The sequence below is a fragment of the Aristolochia californica genome, unplaced genomic scaffold (genome assembly GCF_029961685.1).
Source record: "Aristolochia californica isolate CCGP_79_NKW_82.1479 unplaced genomic scaffold, dmAriCali1.0.hap1 SCAF_11, whole genome shotgun sequence".
NCBI lineage: Eukaryota > Viridiplantae > Streptophyta > Magnoliopsida > Piperales > Aristolochiaceae > Aristolochia > Aristolochia californica.
This window is the reverse complement of record NW_027181782.1, coordinates 34,720,186-34,736,095: the sequence shown is the minus strand read 5'-3', so window position 1 is coordinate 34,736,095 and position 15,910 is coordinate 34,720,186. Positions and strand designations below refer to the sequence as shown.

General features: G+C 38.9%; 4 protein-coding genes and 1 non-coding gene across 6 annotated transcripts; 2 read left to right on the top strand and 3 right to left on the bottom strand.

Annotated features, from left to right (window-relative positions):
• Positions 1-156: 156 nt before the first annotated feature.
• On the bottom strand, positions 157-2,531 carry LOC137944735 (uncharacterized). Of its 2 annotated transcripts, none has more exons than XM_068790462.1 (4): positions 2,164-2,531; positions 1,083-1,225; positions 789-948; positions 157-425 (listed from the first exon to the last, which is right to left on the bottom strand). In XM_068790462.1, exons 2-4 carry the CDS (start codon positions 1,218-1,220, stop codon positions 232-234), a joined length of 492 nt encoding a protein of 163 aa, XP_068646563.1. In that variant the 5' UTR covers positions 1,221-1,225; positions 2,164-2,531; the 3' UTR covers positions 157-231. The 2 variants fall into 2 exon arrangements, with proteins under 2 accessions (XP_068646563.1, XP_068646564.1); XM_068790463.1 differs by lacking the exon at positions 2,164-2,531 and adding an exon at positions 2,016-2,149.
• A 61-nt stretch (positions 2,532-2,592) lies between these two features.
• TRNAS-AGA (transfer RNA serine (anticodon AGA)) lies at positions 2,593-2,674 on the bottom strand. The gene has a single exon. It is a non-coding gene; the product is annotated as a tRNA-Ser (tRNA).
• A 723-nt stretch (positions 2,675-3,397) lies between these two features.
• Positions 3,398-5,942, top strand: LOC137944062 (protein DJ-1 homolog D). The gene is made up of 5 exons (XM_068789570.1): positions 3,398-3,477; positions 3,639-3,755; positions 4,248-4,688; positions 4,854-5,216; positions 5,452-5,942. The coding sequence occupies exons 1-5, from the start codon at positions 3,412-3,414 to the stop codon at positions 5,638-5,640; spliced, it is 1,176 nt and encodes a 391-aa protein (XP_068645671.1). The 5' UTR covers positions 3,398-3,411; the 3' UTR covers positions 5,641-5,942.
• A 486-nt stretch (positions 5,943-6,428) lies between these two features.
• On the bottom strand, positions 6,429-10,697 carry LOC137944472 (probable helicase MAGATAMA 3). Its single transcript, XM_068790157.1, has 8 exons — positions 10,566-10,697; positions 9,434-9,976; positions 8,258-9,337; positions 7,814-8,138; positions 7,481-7,736; positions 7,155-7,371; positions 6,706-7,061; positions 6,429-6,606 (listed from the first exon to the last, which is right to left on the bottom strand). The coding sequence occupies exons 1-8, from the start codon at positions 10,668-10,670 to the stop codon at positions 6,474-6,476; spliced, it is 3,015 nt and encodes a 1,004-aa protein (XP_068646258.1). The 5' UTR covers positions 10,671-10,697; the 3' UTR covers positions 6,429-6,473.
• A 1,362-nt stretch (positions 10,698-12,059) lies between these two features.
• Positions 12,060-15,026, top strand: LOC137943848 (uncharacterized). Its single transcript, XM_068789278.1, has 3 exons — positions 12,060-12,068; positions 14,547-14,666; positions 14,736-15,026. The coding sequence occupies exons 1-3, from the start codon at positions 12,060-12,062 to the stop codon at positions 15,024-15,026; spliced, it is 420 nt and encodes a 139-aa protein (XP_068645379.1).
• The last annotated feature ends 884 nt before the right edge of the window (positions 15,027-15,910 follow it).

The following is a 15,910-nucleotide window of genomic DNA, read 5'->3' as shown; positions in this document are numbered from 1 at the left end:
CGATCCAATTCTAGGCCCAAGGCATATTTTAGATCTTTAATATTGAATTTGAATAAAATGATTTTCTCATTTTATACAAAATCAAGGTTTCATAATTTCGTGTACTCTATATTAGTTGGAACAATAAACATATTATCAGTTTATTATTATATTAGCAGTCGACTTAGATTCATGCAGTATGATTATCACTAAACACAAAGACATTAATTTACAAAAACAGTCAAGAGAAGATTATTTGAAAATTCTATGAGGATCATTTTTCTCTTCAGGTTTAGGCTGCTCCTTCGCAGCCACTACCTGTTGAATGCCTTCCTGATAGCCTTGTACAAAGCTTTTCAGAGCGTCACTGTAAGCAGATGCTCTGGTCATATAAACTCGCTGTAGAGCAGGACGTAGGGTCTCCATACCTCCTTTTGCTGCCACCGCTGTTTAATTCAAATATAAAACAGGAAAACCAAAAAACTGAATTCACAGCAATTCCCAACAAAAGAATCGGAAGTTGAAGTAATGGAACACCTCCCCAAAAAAGTCATTATGATTTAGACAATAATTCAACTAGTCAGCTGAAATTTTCTCTACATCGACAATCAATCTTGGTAAAATTCCCCTCATTGCAAAGAAGGGCAAGCAAGCAAGAGTTCATTTCGGCTTCAGTTTAACAAAGACAAGCTTACAATTCTCACTCAAGATATGCACAGATAGATAAATCACCAAACTTGTTGAAATAATTCTTGGGAACTCTAGATGAAAGTAGCAATTTTGGGGAACAAAATGAAAAGGAGACTCACCAAGGTCCTCCAGTGCCGATGGTTCTCTTCTTCTGGTTTTTCCATCTGCTCCATTAGATTTCTCTTCAGCCCATTCATCCTTATAATCATCTGGTCTTAGATCAGGACCAATATCACGTACCCAGCTTGCAGCATAAAGCCTGGATGCCTTCTTCAACACCTTTAATAATGGAAATAGAACTATTAGAGAAAACCTACAAGAAAACATATTTAGGAACAGAGAATTCTCGCTGTCCCATTATCTTTGATACTCTTGTAGAGTACCACCTAGGAGTAATCACGTTTAAGACTCACATGAAACCATTCTTTCAAAGTCAATTTTCTTTGCTTCTGAATATGGGGAGGATCAGGTAACGATGACGGAAACGCAATTTCCTTAAGGTCATAGCGAACATAATCAGACACTTTTCGCCACACTGTCTTCAGCTTCATTTGCTCTGCATGTCCATTTAAAACAAACTAAAAACAGTGCCATAGCAGAGATTCACACTGTACTCAGTTTTCAAGAAACCCCTTTTTTTTTTTTTTTCCTTTTGAAGACAAAGAGATTCCATTAAGAAGGACTGGCAAAGGGAGAAAAGGGACTGCTGAGGCTGCAACACTATCTACTATAATTTTAACTTATTCAAAACTACGAAAGGAAGAATTAAAAAGAGGATAGCATAAACTTGGAAAGTAAAGAAAAAACAGTTATTCTTAGGGTAATAGGTTAGTTAGCTCCATTCAAGCTAGAAGCACTTGACTGAACTTGGTTGATGCTCTACACAAGCAGTAAATGGTGATTGAGGGGATGCCAAATACCAATGCCTTGCCAAATGATGAATATTAAAATAGAAATAGAGATGAATTTTATATTGTCATGTATCCTGCAAATTTAGCACTCTTTTATCACATTTTCACCATTTTTTGAAGAATGACATAGCACAGACAAACTACCAAACACTCCCTCTGCAACAAGTAACTTTAGACTTGTTTTCATATGTTTTACATCTAAATGTCATCCATGGCTGTAAGATCCAAACCACTCCAGAATCAAATCGCATAAATGAACTCAGGTGTCCAAACACAGTTCACAGACGGTGAGCTAAAAGCATGGACAATAATACAACAGACCTTTTCATGTAGAAGAAAATAAATACAAACCGAATCTTTCATAAAACAATAGATTCATAAGTAGAACAAAATAAACAGAAAATAAAAAAACCGAGCCTTTCACAAAAACCGAACCTTTATCTGCTTCAATTGTTTTCTGTATTTTTCGTCTTCTCCGTTTCTCTTCGGACCAGAGCGTAAGAGAAAAAAATTCTGCGGCTAACGAAACGAAAAAAATTTCTGCTGAAAAATTTAGCGAGAGAATAAAATACCAGATACCTACCGACGGCGGCAACGGCAACGGCGAGGAAGGTCTGCGGCGGCGACTTTGACTTCGGGATTTCTTCCCGGCGGCAACGGCAGCGATGAGTTCCGAAATTTTTTTTTTTCGGTTCTGTCTCTGTTTCTTCCCGGTGGCAACGGAAGATCTGCGGCGACTCTGATTTCGGGATTTTTTCCCGAAATTATCAACTCTGGAGACGTCTCGCTCTCCTTCTTCTTCTACGGCTGCGGCGCAGGAAGGACGAGGTACTCTTTCTTCTGCGACGGGACGACGGGTCGCCGAATAGAATTTCTTAAAATACAGAAAACAATTGAAGCAGATAATTAACTCCCGCAGAAGAAGAGTGAAGCCAAACGCCGGAAATTTCAAAATGTGAGATTCATCCCTCGCATCTTTTACTAAAAGTTTAATGAAAAAATTTAAATAATACGTGGACGGCAGGATTCGAACCTGCGCGGGCAGAGCCCACATGATTTCTAGTCATGCCCGATAACCACTCCGGCACGTCCACCTTATACTGCCAATGTTAAAATGTTAACTAATATAATTGTATGTATTATATCATCTCCAGAAACTTCATGAGACCTCTGCCTTGTAGCTTGTGAGACATTACATTTACAATTGTCCTCGTTATTACCATTTATTACGTGATTGACCTAATCATTTTAGTTCTTATAACGTGTTTGCGCCAACTAGAAAATATGAAAAAATTCTTCTTAATTTTTTTATTCTTACCCTTAAAATATTAAATATAATAAAAAAATAAACTTTCTATTACTCTAATAAGAAACTATAAAAACCAAAATTAAGAAGTGTGAAAGTGGTTCTTGATGGTTTATTTCTTACTTTAATTATTTTTTATTATTTATAAAAATAATATTTATTTAAAATACTATGGTGGCATAATTAGAAGAAAATCGATCGAACGGAGTTTTTCCATTAAAAATTAATTAATAAGAAATTTTTTTTATCATGGAACCCATGTTTTCTTTTAAATTAGATTGGCCATAAGATCCGATCAGATTTTAAAATAGGCTACATTATTACTTGGGATATGTCAATCCAATCACCTAAGATTTCAACACTAATATTAAAATTAAGCACTAAATTCTAAGCTAGATCAGGGCGACTCCTGAGGTCGGCTTGGAAAGGCTGCTTCGTAATTAAGGCGACTCAGAGTGGCTTTTTGTAGTTCTTATCTGCTATAAATATTTGCCCCTCTGGTCGACTTCACTGGAGCTGAAAAAAATGGTGAGTCACGGAGCTCAGAAATCGGTTCTCCTTCTGTGCGGGGACTATGTGGAAGATTACGAGGTATTTTTCTATGAAAGAATGCATGCTAAATGGAGAAATCTCCATTGTTATTTGGTTTCTGAAATTTATTCGAATTTTGTTTAGTTTGTGCTGGAGTTTGTGTTCGCCATCAGTTGCTGTAAATTGATATTCTGTTGATTGTTTGTTGTTCTTATGTCCAGGTGATGGTGCCGTTTCAAGCGCTGCTGGCTTATGGAGTTTCGGTGGATGTGGTCTGCCCTGGTAAGAAGGCAGGGGATGTGTGCCGGACTGCTGTTCATCAGGTTTCCGGCCATCAGGTCTGTCCCCATTCTAGTAATGTTCGCAATTGTCTGATTGATGAAACTCTTTTCTTTCATCTTTGGATCGGGTGGATGAGGGCTAGCGAATGATTTTGTTTGTTATGGTTGCTGTCGGAGAATTTGATGCTACAATCGGTCTGCCTTTTACATCTTCTACTATGTGGGGTAGCATGACAAATTCACGTGTTTTTTTTTTTTTCTCATTTACCGCAATTTTTTGGATATGAGACGATGAATGAGGATTCGATCTCCATAAGTTAGTTCTAGACACAGTACATTTCTTGCGAATATGCTATGTATAGTTGTCACCTACTAGGTGCTGATAGTTTCAAAGGTCTTTTGAAAGCATCTCTCTGCACTTTGAGGCTTTAACTTTTTTAGTATTATAGACTATCGTTAGTATTCTTTGTTCTGTGTTTCTTATGCCTCTCGCGTGCTTATGACTTGGCTTTTGTGTTTTTAATCCTCCATGTGGCTCCACGATTCCAGACATATTCTGAATCACGAGGTCATAATTTTTCTCTCAATGCGACATTTGAAGAGATTGAAGTGGACAAATATGATGGCTTGATCATTCCAGGCGGTAGGGCCCCTGAATATCTAGCCATGGAAAATTCAGTTCTAGACTTGGTTAAAAAGTTCTTCACCTCGGGAAAGCCAGTGGCCTCAATTTGCCATGGACAGTTGATTCTGGCTGCAGCTGATGTAGTTAAAGGCCGGAAGTGCACCGCATTTCCACCAGTAAAGCCTGTCCTTCTTGCTGCTGGGTCAGAGTGGGTAGAACCTGTCACTATGGCTCACTGTGTTGCTGATGGCAATCTCGTAACTGGAGCTACTTATGAAGGCCATCCTGAGTTCATCCAGCTTTTTGTGAAGGCACTTGGAGGCGCCATAACTGGATCAGATAAACGAATCCTTTTTCTTTGTGGGGTAGGTCATTCCATGCATAGATATGTAATATTTCATGCTTGAGTCTCTCATAAATGTAAAATTTTCATTAGGAAGTTATTTATAGTAAACAAGCATGGTTTCAATTTGTGCATTTACAAGCAAGGCTTATAAACACTTGACGTCTGACGTTTCATTTATTTGCAGGATTACATGGAAGATTATGAAGTTATGGTTCCATTTCAGAGCCTGCAAGCTCTAGGTTGCCATGTCGATGCTGTCTGTCCCAACAAAAAGGCAGGTGAAAAATGCCCCACTGCCATACATGATTTTGAAGGCGATCAGACCTATAGCGAAAAGCCTGGCCATGATTTCGCTCTCACTGCAAGCTTTGAAGCTGTAGATGTCTCAAGCTTTGATGGACTTGTCATCCCCGGAGGACGATCTCCAGAGTATCTTGCCTTGGATGACCAGGTGATTGCTCTGGTAAAGAAATTCATGGAGGCAGGGAAGCCGGTTGCATCCATCTGCCATGGACAACAGATTTTATCTGCTGCTGGGGTGTTGAAGGTAATTGCTTTAAACTTCATTGGAAAATGACTTGCTTCTCTGTTTCCATCCTCAAATAGGTAACTGGAGATTCGATGGTTGAGCTTACTTGAGCTGACTCAAGTCAAGAGAAGTCAACATTTAAGAGCAAGCAAATATTTTCATAAACATCAATTTGTGTTGGCACCTTACTGAGGAAGCATCATATTTTAGAGGCCTATGCACGTTTGGTGATATGCTTATTTGGCTTTCGCAGGGAAGAAAATGCACGGCCTACCCTGCTGTAAAGCTTAATGTGGTACTGGCTGGAGCAATATGGTTGGAGCCTGACCCAATAGATCGTTGCTTCACTGATGGCAATCTGGTGACAGGGGCAGCATGGCCTGGTCACCCTGAATTCATATCCCAGTTCATGGCTTTACTCGGCATTAAGGTGGTATTCTGAAGCACAACCATGTACATAGGTTTGTATCCCTGCGACCTATGGAGTCTCCTTCATCTTTTGCAGCCCGTGCTGATCAGAGTTCTTCTCCTCCCTTGAACTTGTTTTATATTTAGAGATGTTGGTGTTCTTGTATACAGAGATACCCTAGCTATTGTGATGAGTATGTTAGGTTGCCCTCTGTCTTGTTACAGAGCGTCGTCAAACGGGGTCTTGTTGATAACTGTCTTGCTTTGAGGTAGAAAGTAATAAAGGGTTTTTATTCTGGATAGAAGTCGAGAGACTTCAGTGGAATTTGGTGGATAGAGAGCAATCGTCATTTCCTGTTTTGTGGTATCTGTGTGTAGTGAATGTAACATCTGGAGAGAGGAGAGGCATCTCTCTCTGGAAGGATTTCCTCAAATACCTTATATACAGTGTTCTTCCCTCAAGATAACATTTCTCCCATTAACATTGGCACAACCGAATCAAGGCGAATTCCACGGTTTTACCGCTATAATAGTATATGATCCATGTTCATTACTCTGTTGGAAGCTATACTCTGTTTAAAGGATGGGAGAATGCCAACACTTTTGATTCTTCGTTAGGGACGAAGAGGAACCTCCTCTTGAGTTGCTGCCATGGTGGCCTGATCAAGAGAGGTCCAACTATAAAAGAGAGATTTAATGCCAAGTATGTAGTTTTCATTTATCCATGTGGGACTAGGAGTAGGAGAACCATTATATTATCAAATTTTGAATTATAATATTATTTAATTATTTAAAAAAACCTAAAATGTATCAAATGATACGCCACAGGTATTGCCAACTGAGCAATATAGACATGATTCGATAAAACTAAGGGTGGACTCGTGAGCTTTCTTCATCAAGGTGGATCGAAGAGAATCCTTCCAACAAATCCTGCACTTCCTTCTTCCCTGGACGATCATCATGTTCATCTACTTCCCAGCGCATCGGCAGCTCCAATCCCCTGCCCAAAAGCATCGACATGAAATTCTTTAATATCTATCAATTTCGTTTCTTCAGTGCTTGATATATCTGAATTGAGGAGCAGGAGGAACGTTAATACCCTTCCGTGCGTTTGAATTTGCAGCGTGATATGTAATCCTCTGTATAGTCCGAAAAGATTATCTTGAGATGTTTTACGAACTCGGGTGCCTTTTGCGGAGGAAGAAGACCCCAGAATTTCAGGACTTGGATAGAGTAAGAGCTGTACTTGTGGACATCGACGCTCCAGAAAAGACGGTGATCTCCGACGAGGTACAGCTGAAGAAGCTCCATGTGAGACCCTTCGAGAACCACGAACTTGTTCTTCACGGGACGATGACCATTAGAAAGCTTGATCAGTAGCGTCACCACTTGCTTGTGAAGCGCAACTCCCTTTGTCCTCTCGAATGAATTACGAAAATTTGCGGAGAACAAAACCTGTATCAAGAAATACATCATGCAACAACATAATCATAATAATGTTTGCATTTCTTGAATTCAAAAGAACGGAGATGATTATCATCGACGGACCTTCCATTTGGCCTTGCGGAAGAGAAGAGAGTCCGCTTGAAGCATGTCATGAAATTGTCCAAGCTCCACCTTAGCATTTACAATGGCTTCCGCCAAGCTTTCGTCTTCATCGGCATTGAAGAAGCAATTTCGATCCTTGGCATCAAGAACAACATCCTTCCAGATAGACCCACTATTGACTAAAGTAGGTTCATGGCCTAATATCCACAAACAATACCTGCACGCGAATCAAAACCCAGAACATGGAATTGAATTGAGTTATGGTATTTATGATAATTAAAATCTAGTTGATCAAAACTCGGAATAATCTACAGAATAAAACTTACTTGGCCCGTGTCAATGCCACATTTGTCCGTTGAAGGTTGGAAAGAAAACCAACAGAGCCGCTATCGTTGGCTCTAACAGTAGAAATGATGATAATGTCTTCCTCTCCTCCTTGAAAACCATCGACAGTCTTGATCTTGACATGGATTCGGTCACTCAAACCGTAAATCTTCCCAAGGCTTTCAGAAATCGCGGCGACTTGAGCGGAGTAAGGAGATATAATCCCAATACTCACTTTCTTCTTCGATTCACGACAAGCTGAGAAAAAAACAATATTCAAATTCACATACCCAGATGATGTCTAAACTACATTAACAATGACGTTCTTGACATACCTATAAAGAGGTTCCGAATTATCTGTGAAATTACAGCTACCTCGACTAAATTTTTCAGGCTGCGTTGTATGTCCAAGATTTCTGTTGAATAAGGAACGCTAATGAAGGAGTAAGGGCCAAACATTTTCCCTTCGCAGTAACTTCTTTCAAATCCCTGTGATTTTACGTTCTGTCCGTCCTGAATCCTTTTATTGTAAAAGCTGGAATTCGGAAACTGACTGATAGATGGATGCATTCTGTACTGCACACTCAGAAGCTCCTTCTCATGACCCAATGAAACCAGTCTCTGGAATAGACTTCTACCTAATCCAGCTTTCTCCGAAACCTGGTAGATGAATTGGTAAAGGTAATAAATTGCCATTATTGAGAAAAAAAAACAGCTTTTCTTTCTGAATGGATAATAGCAGTTCGTAAAAAGGAGAAAAAAGAATCGAAGAAGAAAACCTTGCTCATAACCATTGCAGACAGCTGACACTCATCCCCAATAAGAATAGCATGTTGCACGCCTTTAAGCTGTAAAGGAATCAGCGATTCGCATTCCTTCAGCTGAGCAGCTTCATCAATAACACACAGCTTCAGTGGTTTCATCGACTTTGCTTGGAGTTTATAAGAACTCACAGCAGTACAGAGAATGATGGTTGCTTTTTCCAAACAAAACTTTTTTCCGGCGATCTTGGGAAAAACAAATCTTTCTCTCAAAGTTTCTAAGACTTGAATGCACTTCAGCCTGGTCTTACGCAACTCCGTCGACTTCAGAGAGTTACGACCAACATGAGAGACATCGTCTAATTGCTCTATTTCGGCTAATCCGAAGACAAGCTTCAGCTCATTATCATTTATTTTACAGATGCGTAACGAGTTATAGAAAGACTCGAGTAAGCTCAGAGCAGCCACCATTTCTTCCATCTTCTCCATCGAAACAAATGCGTTAGACAAATGAACGCGGAAGATGGAAAGATGTTTCTTCATTTTCAGAAATGTGGAACTAAATCGATTCATAAGAAATCCCCGAAACATCGGGCGCTTCTCCTGGAAAGCGTATTGAGCAACAGAGTTTTGAAGCAGATCTATCATTTCTGCCAGCTGATGTTTCCATCCAGAACGTGGGGAAAAGCACTTAGCCAACTGCTGTTCACGATCTCCAAGAAAGATTTTTTTTAGTTCTTCATCGATTTTCATCCTCTTGGGGTTACCATACAACACGACATCTCCAAGCAAATAATCTCCTCCCCGTGAAGCTTTGATGAGCGCAAGCAGGCGCGAGGCAATCTGCAAGACAGCAATATTAGTCGGTGCACAGGTAACAGTCCTGTGCTTCTTCTCCACCAGAGCCCACAACAATGCGCTGATGGTCTTCGTCTTCCCTGTCCCTGGTGGACCCCAAACGAGCTGCACTCCATGCTTATGTTCGCATTTAGCCAGTGACAGTGAGTTTGAAATTGCCGTCTTCTGCGATTCGTTAAGCTCGGATTGGAAAAAGGTCCCTTCAGGTTGGTCAGAACAGATGTTGCAGCTACTCGCACTCTACAGAAGTCAAGTATCGACAGATAATTGTGGCTTCGGATTTATCTTTTCATATGAGAATCAAAAGACAGAAACTGTAGGATATAGATTTCTTACCAAAGAATATGTATCCAACACACTCCGAATGATATTCAGGTTTTGCTCACTATTCAGCGATAAGCACATTCTGTTGTTCGTAGTTATATTGGACAGAAAGACGGCGAACAGAGATGGGCGCTGTCCTTTCTCAACTTCAATCGAGATCGATGCTTTTATTTCAATATAGTATTCTGGAAGTAGTTCATGGTCTTTGTTACTAATGATCGCAGCAAGGGTGAAGGGTCCTCCATTTCCCTCCAAGTCAACCACGGTTCTGGGCCTGACACTTGACAAAGCTAAAATGTCTCCGCTAGTCGGTATGTACCTCTCTTCGTTGCCTGGACCATCGTTGAGACGCCTGATACGAACATCATATAACAATTTTTTTGAAGGTTTCTTTGAAGGTTTCTTTGCTTTGAGCGATATTACAGTGAAAACTGGAGCTTGAGAAATCAGCTCTATGTTTGAGCATAAATCTGCACGGGTTTCTTCAAGCAGTGGAAACCGAAAAGAATTGAAATAGTGCTCGACTGAGGAGAAAGTCTTGGGTATCGATGTAACCTGCAACATCTCACGTAATTTTATTTTTAGGGAAGGCGAGATAAATTCTAATTATTAATAAAACTGAGGAACCCATTTCAAGCAAAAAAAGGTTAGGCTTGGCTGACCTTGTCACTGTGTCGACATAAAATATAGTCCCAGAATTTGTTTCTGGATGTAAATTATAAACAAAATCAAAGAAATTAAGTGGGAAAGGAGAGGTCTCGACTGTGTCATGGTCCTCTTCTGTGACTAAAATTTCTCTAAATCTCATAAAATATAAACAACCAGCAAAGAATGTATGTAAAGATATTTTTTTCTCGACTGTGTCATGGTCTTCTTCTGTGACTAAAATTTTTTAGTATGTCTGAGCTACAGAGAAGGAAATTTCTTGTTATTTGTGGTCTGGGTTAGCAAACCGATGTCGGTTGTATTTAACATTCCACGGTGAAAAAAAAATCCAATCAAGGATTCTCCTCAGGGAAACCAGTTCGAAATGCAGGGACCCAATAACTGGGAGAGGCGATACTGAAACTCGAACTGATAAAAAATCTGACAGACAAGAAATAACATAGGAAAAACGATAACGGGGTGCAAAGTTGAAACTGACCTTGTTTTTGTACAGCTCTTCATCGAGAATATCTTTGATCGACCATGAAAGCACCACATCCGTAAGCTCTCTCTCCCATTTCCTACCTCCGTCGGATTTCCCCATTTTTCGTCCCACACTTATCAACTCAACTCAAACATTAAACAGCCGGCTCTCTTCTTCTTAAATAAAAAACCGAAAAGAACCCCTTTTTTCCTTCGTCTACAAGAAAACAACCTTGGATGAACTACCTTTCTTTTTTCGAGACGACCTGAAAAGGATTCACACTGGCAAAAAAGCTTAAAGGAGCCAACGGAGACGAGCCGTACAAAACGTAGAATACCCCCACTGTGGAAATATCCGAAGCGTCTGCGGGCGCTACGGCCTACGAGGCGCGTTCTTTCTTCTTCGTGTCCGTGGATGAAAGGGATGGAAGAATTCAAGAAGTGTAGACGCGGGAAATCGGCTGACGCTCCGTATCAGAGAATCAAGAAACCTCTGTTGCAGGTGGCGTCTTATGTCTTTTATAATTAAAAAAAAAAATTAAAAACTTTCAATGAAGATGACTCGAAGAAGAGAACGCAGAAAACTTATTATCTAAACGAACTGAAAATTAATATTCTTTGTAATAATATCTCTGCCGATCAAATTCCTCTGCAGAAAATACAGTCAAAGAGTAGAGAAGTTAATCGTCTCTAATAAAAACCAACTCCTTCGTCCCCCCAATGAAAAGTGACTTCGAATCACTTCTTTTTAAATTATTCCGGAAACCCGACACTCTTGAGCAAAGTGACTTCGAATAACTTCTTTTTACATTATTTCGATACCCGAGGACTCCAAAAGGAGAAGGGCAAGAGCCGGGATGCTCAACCCTTCCCTTACTGGATCTCATAGATACAACGAGGAGAGCTCAAAAATTTAGACCGAGTTTGAGCTCAAACACTACACCCGAGGACTCCAAAAGGAGAAGGGCAAGAGCAGGGATGCTCAACCCTTCCCTAACTGGATCTCATAGATACAACGAGGAGAGCTCAAAAATTTAAACCGAGTTTGAGCTCAAACACTAATGGTGTTTGAAATTTAATCTATATTTAAAATTATAAAAATAAATAAATAAAATATAATGACGAGAACATCAAGCTTTCATGGAGGATCCCAAGACTTTGCAAAAACATACTGATGTATAATAACCAATTTAATAAACTTAAAAAAAAGTTAACACCTCTATCAATAGTGTTTATTCCATTAACAAACAAAAATATTAGATATTGAAAAATCCAAAAGGACTTGAACAATCGACTGTCTTTGAGGTTTGAGGTAGATAAAAATAATTATCAACCAACTAGAGAGGGAATTAACAAGAGTAATTAGAGTTAACAGGCCGAGTTTGACAAATTTTGAGTTTGACTTGTTATACTTAACGAATTTTATTTCAAATTTGAGCTCAAACCGAGTTAAAGTAAAAACTAAACTGAATTAATTTTTCTTCGACTATGCTCGAATGGTTTGAGAGTAATGGGGAAGGTTGGTACCACCGCTATCTCTCACCCTAATTGTCATCTATGTCATTGTAATAAAAAAATGTCTAAAACTTGACCCAGAAAATCAGTAATGGGGAAGGTTGCAGGCAATGGGGGGTGGTGGGAGGAAGAGGACATCTCAACCCAAAGGTTCATATTGGCCAAAAAAATCATAGGTTCATATTGAGTTCAGAAATTGTCACCTCAACTCAGCCTTTCTTCTTAAATAAAAATACGAAAACCATCCCTTTTTTTCCTTAGCCTCCAAGAAAATAAACAATATGAACCTTTCTCTTTCGAGCCGACTTTAAAAAGTCTTTCACATTTCACTTCTTTCAGAAAATCAGATATTCGAAGCAGAAGACGTCTTCTGGAGCTACGAGGTTGACGCAGATGTTCCATGTGGTTTCTTTTACATCTTCCAGTACGAACAGAACCGAAACCATTAATGACGGAAGGAACTGAAGAAGAAAGCTTCTTACGCGGTTACGCCGGAACACGGCTCCGTCGCTTCTATTGCAGAGGTGACCAGTAGCTTCGCCGTCTTATGTCTTAAAGACGAGGGTGTTCTTGTCATTTCAAGTAATAGAAAACTCTCAAATTTCAATAATTTTTTTTTCCGTTGAAGCCCTAATCAGGCTTTTGAAGGTACGAACCAAATCGCAAAACCTTAAAGTAGCAATTAAATTATAATAAAATAATAAAATTAATGCATGAAATAATAATTGTAGAATAAAAAAAATAAAAATTTTTATTTTTATTTTTTCTAATTTAAAAACGCTTATATTATTTATTTTTGGTATTCAAGGTTTAATTCGTTTATATCCAACAAAATAAAAGGATTAATATGAGATATTCTACAGTAGGGGTGGCTTCGAACCGAGCTGGCTTGCGTGCGGCTCGGGTCGGGTTCGGCTCGGTTCGATTCGTTATCTCTCAAGCTCCGAAATTGACTCGTTTAAATTAATGAGTTGAGCTCAGCCGACTCGAGGTGAGTCGGGATCGGGAGCAGGGGAGAGGGAGCGTGAGCCAGAGCGAGGGGGGAAATTTTTTTCCTCCCCTCATCACCGCCGAGCCCCTCCCGTTGGTTGTTGTCGCCGCTTCTATCGCCGTCGACAACTGCTCGTCGAGCGCCTCTGTGGTCATTCGTTCGATTTCTCCTCTAATTTCTTCCTCTCCTCGTCGTCGTTGCTGCTTCCGTTGTCGTCGCAGCCGTCATCCCCGATGACAGGTCCTCCTCGACACCGTAACCCCCTTTCCTTCGCGTCATCTCGGCGAAAAACCAGAACCAGTAAGTTCAGGGGAGAAATTAGAGGAGAAATAATCTCCCCCCTCCCCGTGCGAAAAATGATTTTGCATGTGCGATATCATAAAGTAAAAAAAAAACTTTTTCCTTTAACTCTCCTTCCTCTTAGCTCTTTAACAAATTAAAAATACATTTTATAGAAATAAGTTTCGATGAACTAATTAGTATCTCATGTTTTTTGTAAACATTTTTCTAATTGAAAATTCTTATTAAAAAATCATATAATTTTCTAAATAAGATTTTCTTGCAAAGATGGGGTAGAAAACTGTATAATTTTTTTTTTGAATAAGTATTTAACAGTTGATGCTGTAATACTTTTAGCACGAAGCAATTTTCATTGTAATTTTGTGTTTGACATTTTATTTGATTAAAAATGTATCGATAAGTATAATAATATATTAGATTGATTATTAATTTTTATTTATTTCCCTAGAAGAGGCAATAAGAGGTCCATTTAACTTTCCTAAGAAAAATTTAAAATATTTCTTGTAATTTTCTAATAAGTCACTAATAGTAATAGGATTTTATTTAAAGGATTTATAGTAGTGATTGTAAATTGATATTGATATTTCATTTAATTTTGTTGTGTTTGATTATTGTATGGAGTTTATTCATAATGTTATGCAGTGTATGGAGTGTATGGAGTGTATAAACAATTTCATGGAGTGTTTATGGAATATATAAACAATTTTATGGAGTATTTATGTTGGTATTATGTATATAGATTATGCCCCATTTTAAGTAGAGGTCATGCCGAATTTTATATAGGTATTATATACATAGATTATGCTCAATTTTAAGTAGAGGTCATGTCCAATCTTATACATGTATTATATATATATATATATATATATATATATAGGTTATGCCCAATTTTATGTAAAATGTATACATAATTTTATATACAATTTATTTTATATATATTTTTTGAAAAGTTTAAAATATATGTTGAAGCTCGATCTCGATAACAATTTTAGGCTAGAGATAAGATTCAGCTCGGCTGGATGCCACCCCTATAACATTGCAGATTCCCGTTACGATATGACAATTTCGTAGATAGCGGATGCGCCACCCTTGAGAGGCATAGGCGACATTTTAAAGCTAATTTACTCTTTTCTCCCGCGCCGCGGTTACAAAACTTAGGGTTTACCCCTTTACTCTCACTCTCTGAACAAGATAGACAGCGGCGGCGTCGCGAAGCGCAAGCAGGAGGACGACCTCTCCTCCCCGGCAGTAAAAAACGGTGCTGACCAGCCCTTCGATCTCTCCCTCCTCGAAGCAGTCGAGAAATCTCAGGTTTCTGTTGAAGTCCTCAACGTCAAAACCGTGAGAAAGCTTGCCAATTCCTTCGACTGACGGCTCAAGGGCAACGTCGAAGCTCGACTCAAGTACCCCGACCAGCTGGATAAATTCACCGACTCGGAGCTCAAGCTCCAGAAGCTCAAGATCCTCGCAGGTGCACCGGATCTGTATCCCGAACTAGTTAATCTTGACACGGTTAAGAAGCTTGTGAGACTGCTGAATCACGACAATTATGATATCGCCATTGATGTTGTATCGCTGCTGCAAGACCTCACCGATGAAAATGTACTCGAAGATAACCTTGAGCCAGCTCAAGTTTTAGTAAATGCGTTGATTGAGAATAATGCACTTTAATCGTTGGTCATAAATCTTCATCGGTTGTAGGATACGAATCTACTGCCTGTTAGACTTAATTGAATTTCTAACTTCATGAAATTCATAGTATAAATGTAAACGGAAGCCTAGAAATCATACCTCCGTCCACACAATCTGATTCCTTGTAGAAATCACTGGCCTTCTATTATATGCTTTTGTTTGGCACTTCCGCTCTCTGATCACTCTCAGCGATAGTGTAAAACTAAAGGGGTGAGTGAGTAACCGAGATAGGGGACCAAACTGTAGATCTTATTAACTAACCTCCCATCAAGGTTCTTAATGGCTTCGTGTTACTGCTGGCAGTTGCAACTGGTAAAAGTTGAGGACCACGATTATGAGAAACCGTTTCTCATGAAAAATAGTTAACATTCTCCCACTTGGTCCAAACTTCTAATATAATCTTAAACCCATCGATAATCTGCATTTAAGTAATAAATGCATGAATTATGGCGATAGGTCATCTAATGACGAATATTACCTTCCATGTATTACAATGTATTTATTTCTTATACTTTATGATTAAACCTTATGTTTATTCTTGGTCCTACACAGATGAATTTTCTCAAAATTAAGGTGCACATAAATTTGAGAAAAAACATCACAATAATTAAGAATTTCATTAAAATAATATTGGTCATATAATGAAAAATTATATAATAGAACCAAGTCTCATATTCACGACATGATCCTTGAATTTAAACGGTGGAATGCCCTTAGCCAAATGATCATCTATCATTAATTCAATGCTTACGTGCTCAATGATCATTTTCTTTTCTTAACACGTTCTCTTATGGACAAATACTTTATGTCGATGTGTTTACTTAAATTTCCACTATTGTTGTTGTTAGCCATAAAAACAGCAA

Bases quoted from the DNA above. Each gene is read 5' to 3' on its own strand.
- LOC137944735 (XM_068790462.1), bottom strand. From the start codon at position 1,220: ATGAAGCTGAAGACAGTGTGGCGAAAAGTGTCTGATTATGTTCGCTAT. The intron at 949-1,082 runs GTGAGTCTTAAA...CCATTATTAAAG, and splicing joins CTTTGAAAGAATGGTTTCAT to GTGTTGAAGAAGGCATCCAG. The intron at 426-788 runs GTGAGTCTCCTT...TGAATTAAACAG, and splicing joins ATCGGCACTGGAGGACCTTG to CGGTGGCAGCAAAAGGAGGT.
- LOC137944062 (XM_068789570.1), top strand. From the start codon at position 3,412: ATGGTGAGTCACGGAGCTCAGAAATCGGTTCTCCTTCTGTGCGGGGAC. The intron at 3,478-3,638 runs GTATTTTTCTAT...TCTTATGTCCAG, and splicing joins ACTATGTGGAAGATTACGAG to GTGATGGTGCCGTTTCAAGC. The intron at 4,689-4,853 runs GTAGGTCATTCC...ATTTATTTGCAG, and splicing joins GAATCCTTTTTCTTTGTGGG to GATTACATGGAAGATTATGA.
- LOC137944472 (XM_068790157.1), bottom strand. From the start codon at position 10,670: ATGGGGAAATCCGACGGAGGTAGGAAATGGGAGAGAGAGCTTACGGAT. The intron at 9,977-10,565 runs GTCAGTTTCAAC...GAGATGTTGCAG, and splicing joins AAGAGCTGTACAAAAACAAG to GTTACATCGATACCCAAGAC. The intron at 7,737-7,813 runs GTATGTCAAGAA...TTTTTTTCTCAG, and splicing joins AATTCGGAACCTCTTTATAG to CTTGTCGTGAATCGAAGAAG.
- LOC137943848 (XM_068789278.1), top strand. The intron at 14,667-14,735 runs GTTTCTGTTGAA...TGACGGCTCAAG, and splicing joins AAGCAGTCGAGAAATCTCAG to GGCAACGTCGAAGCTCGACT.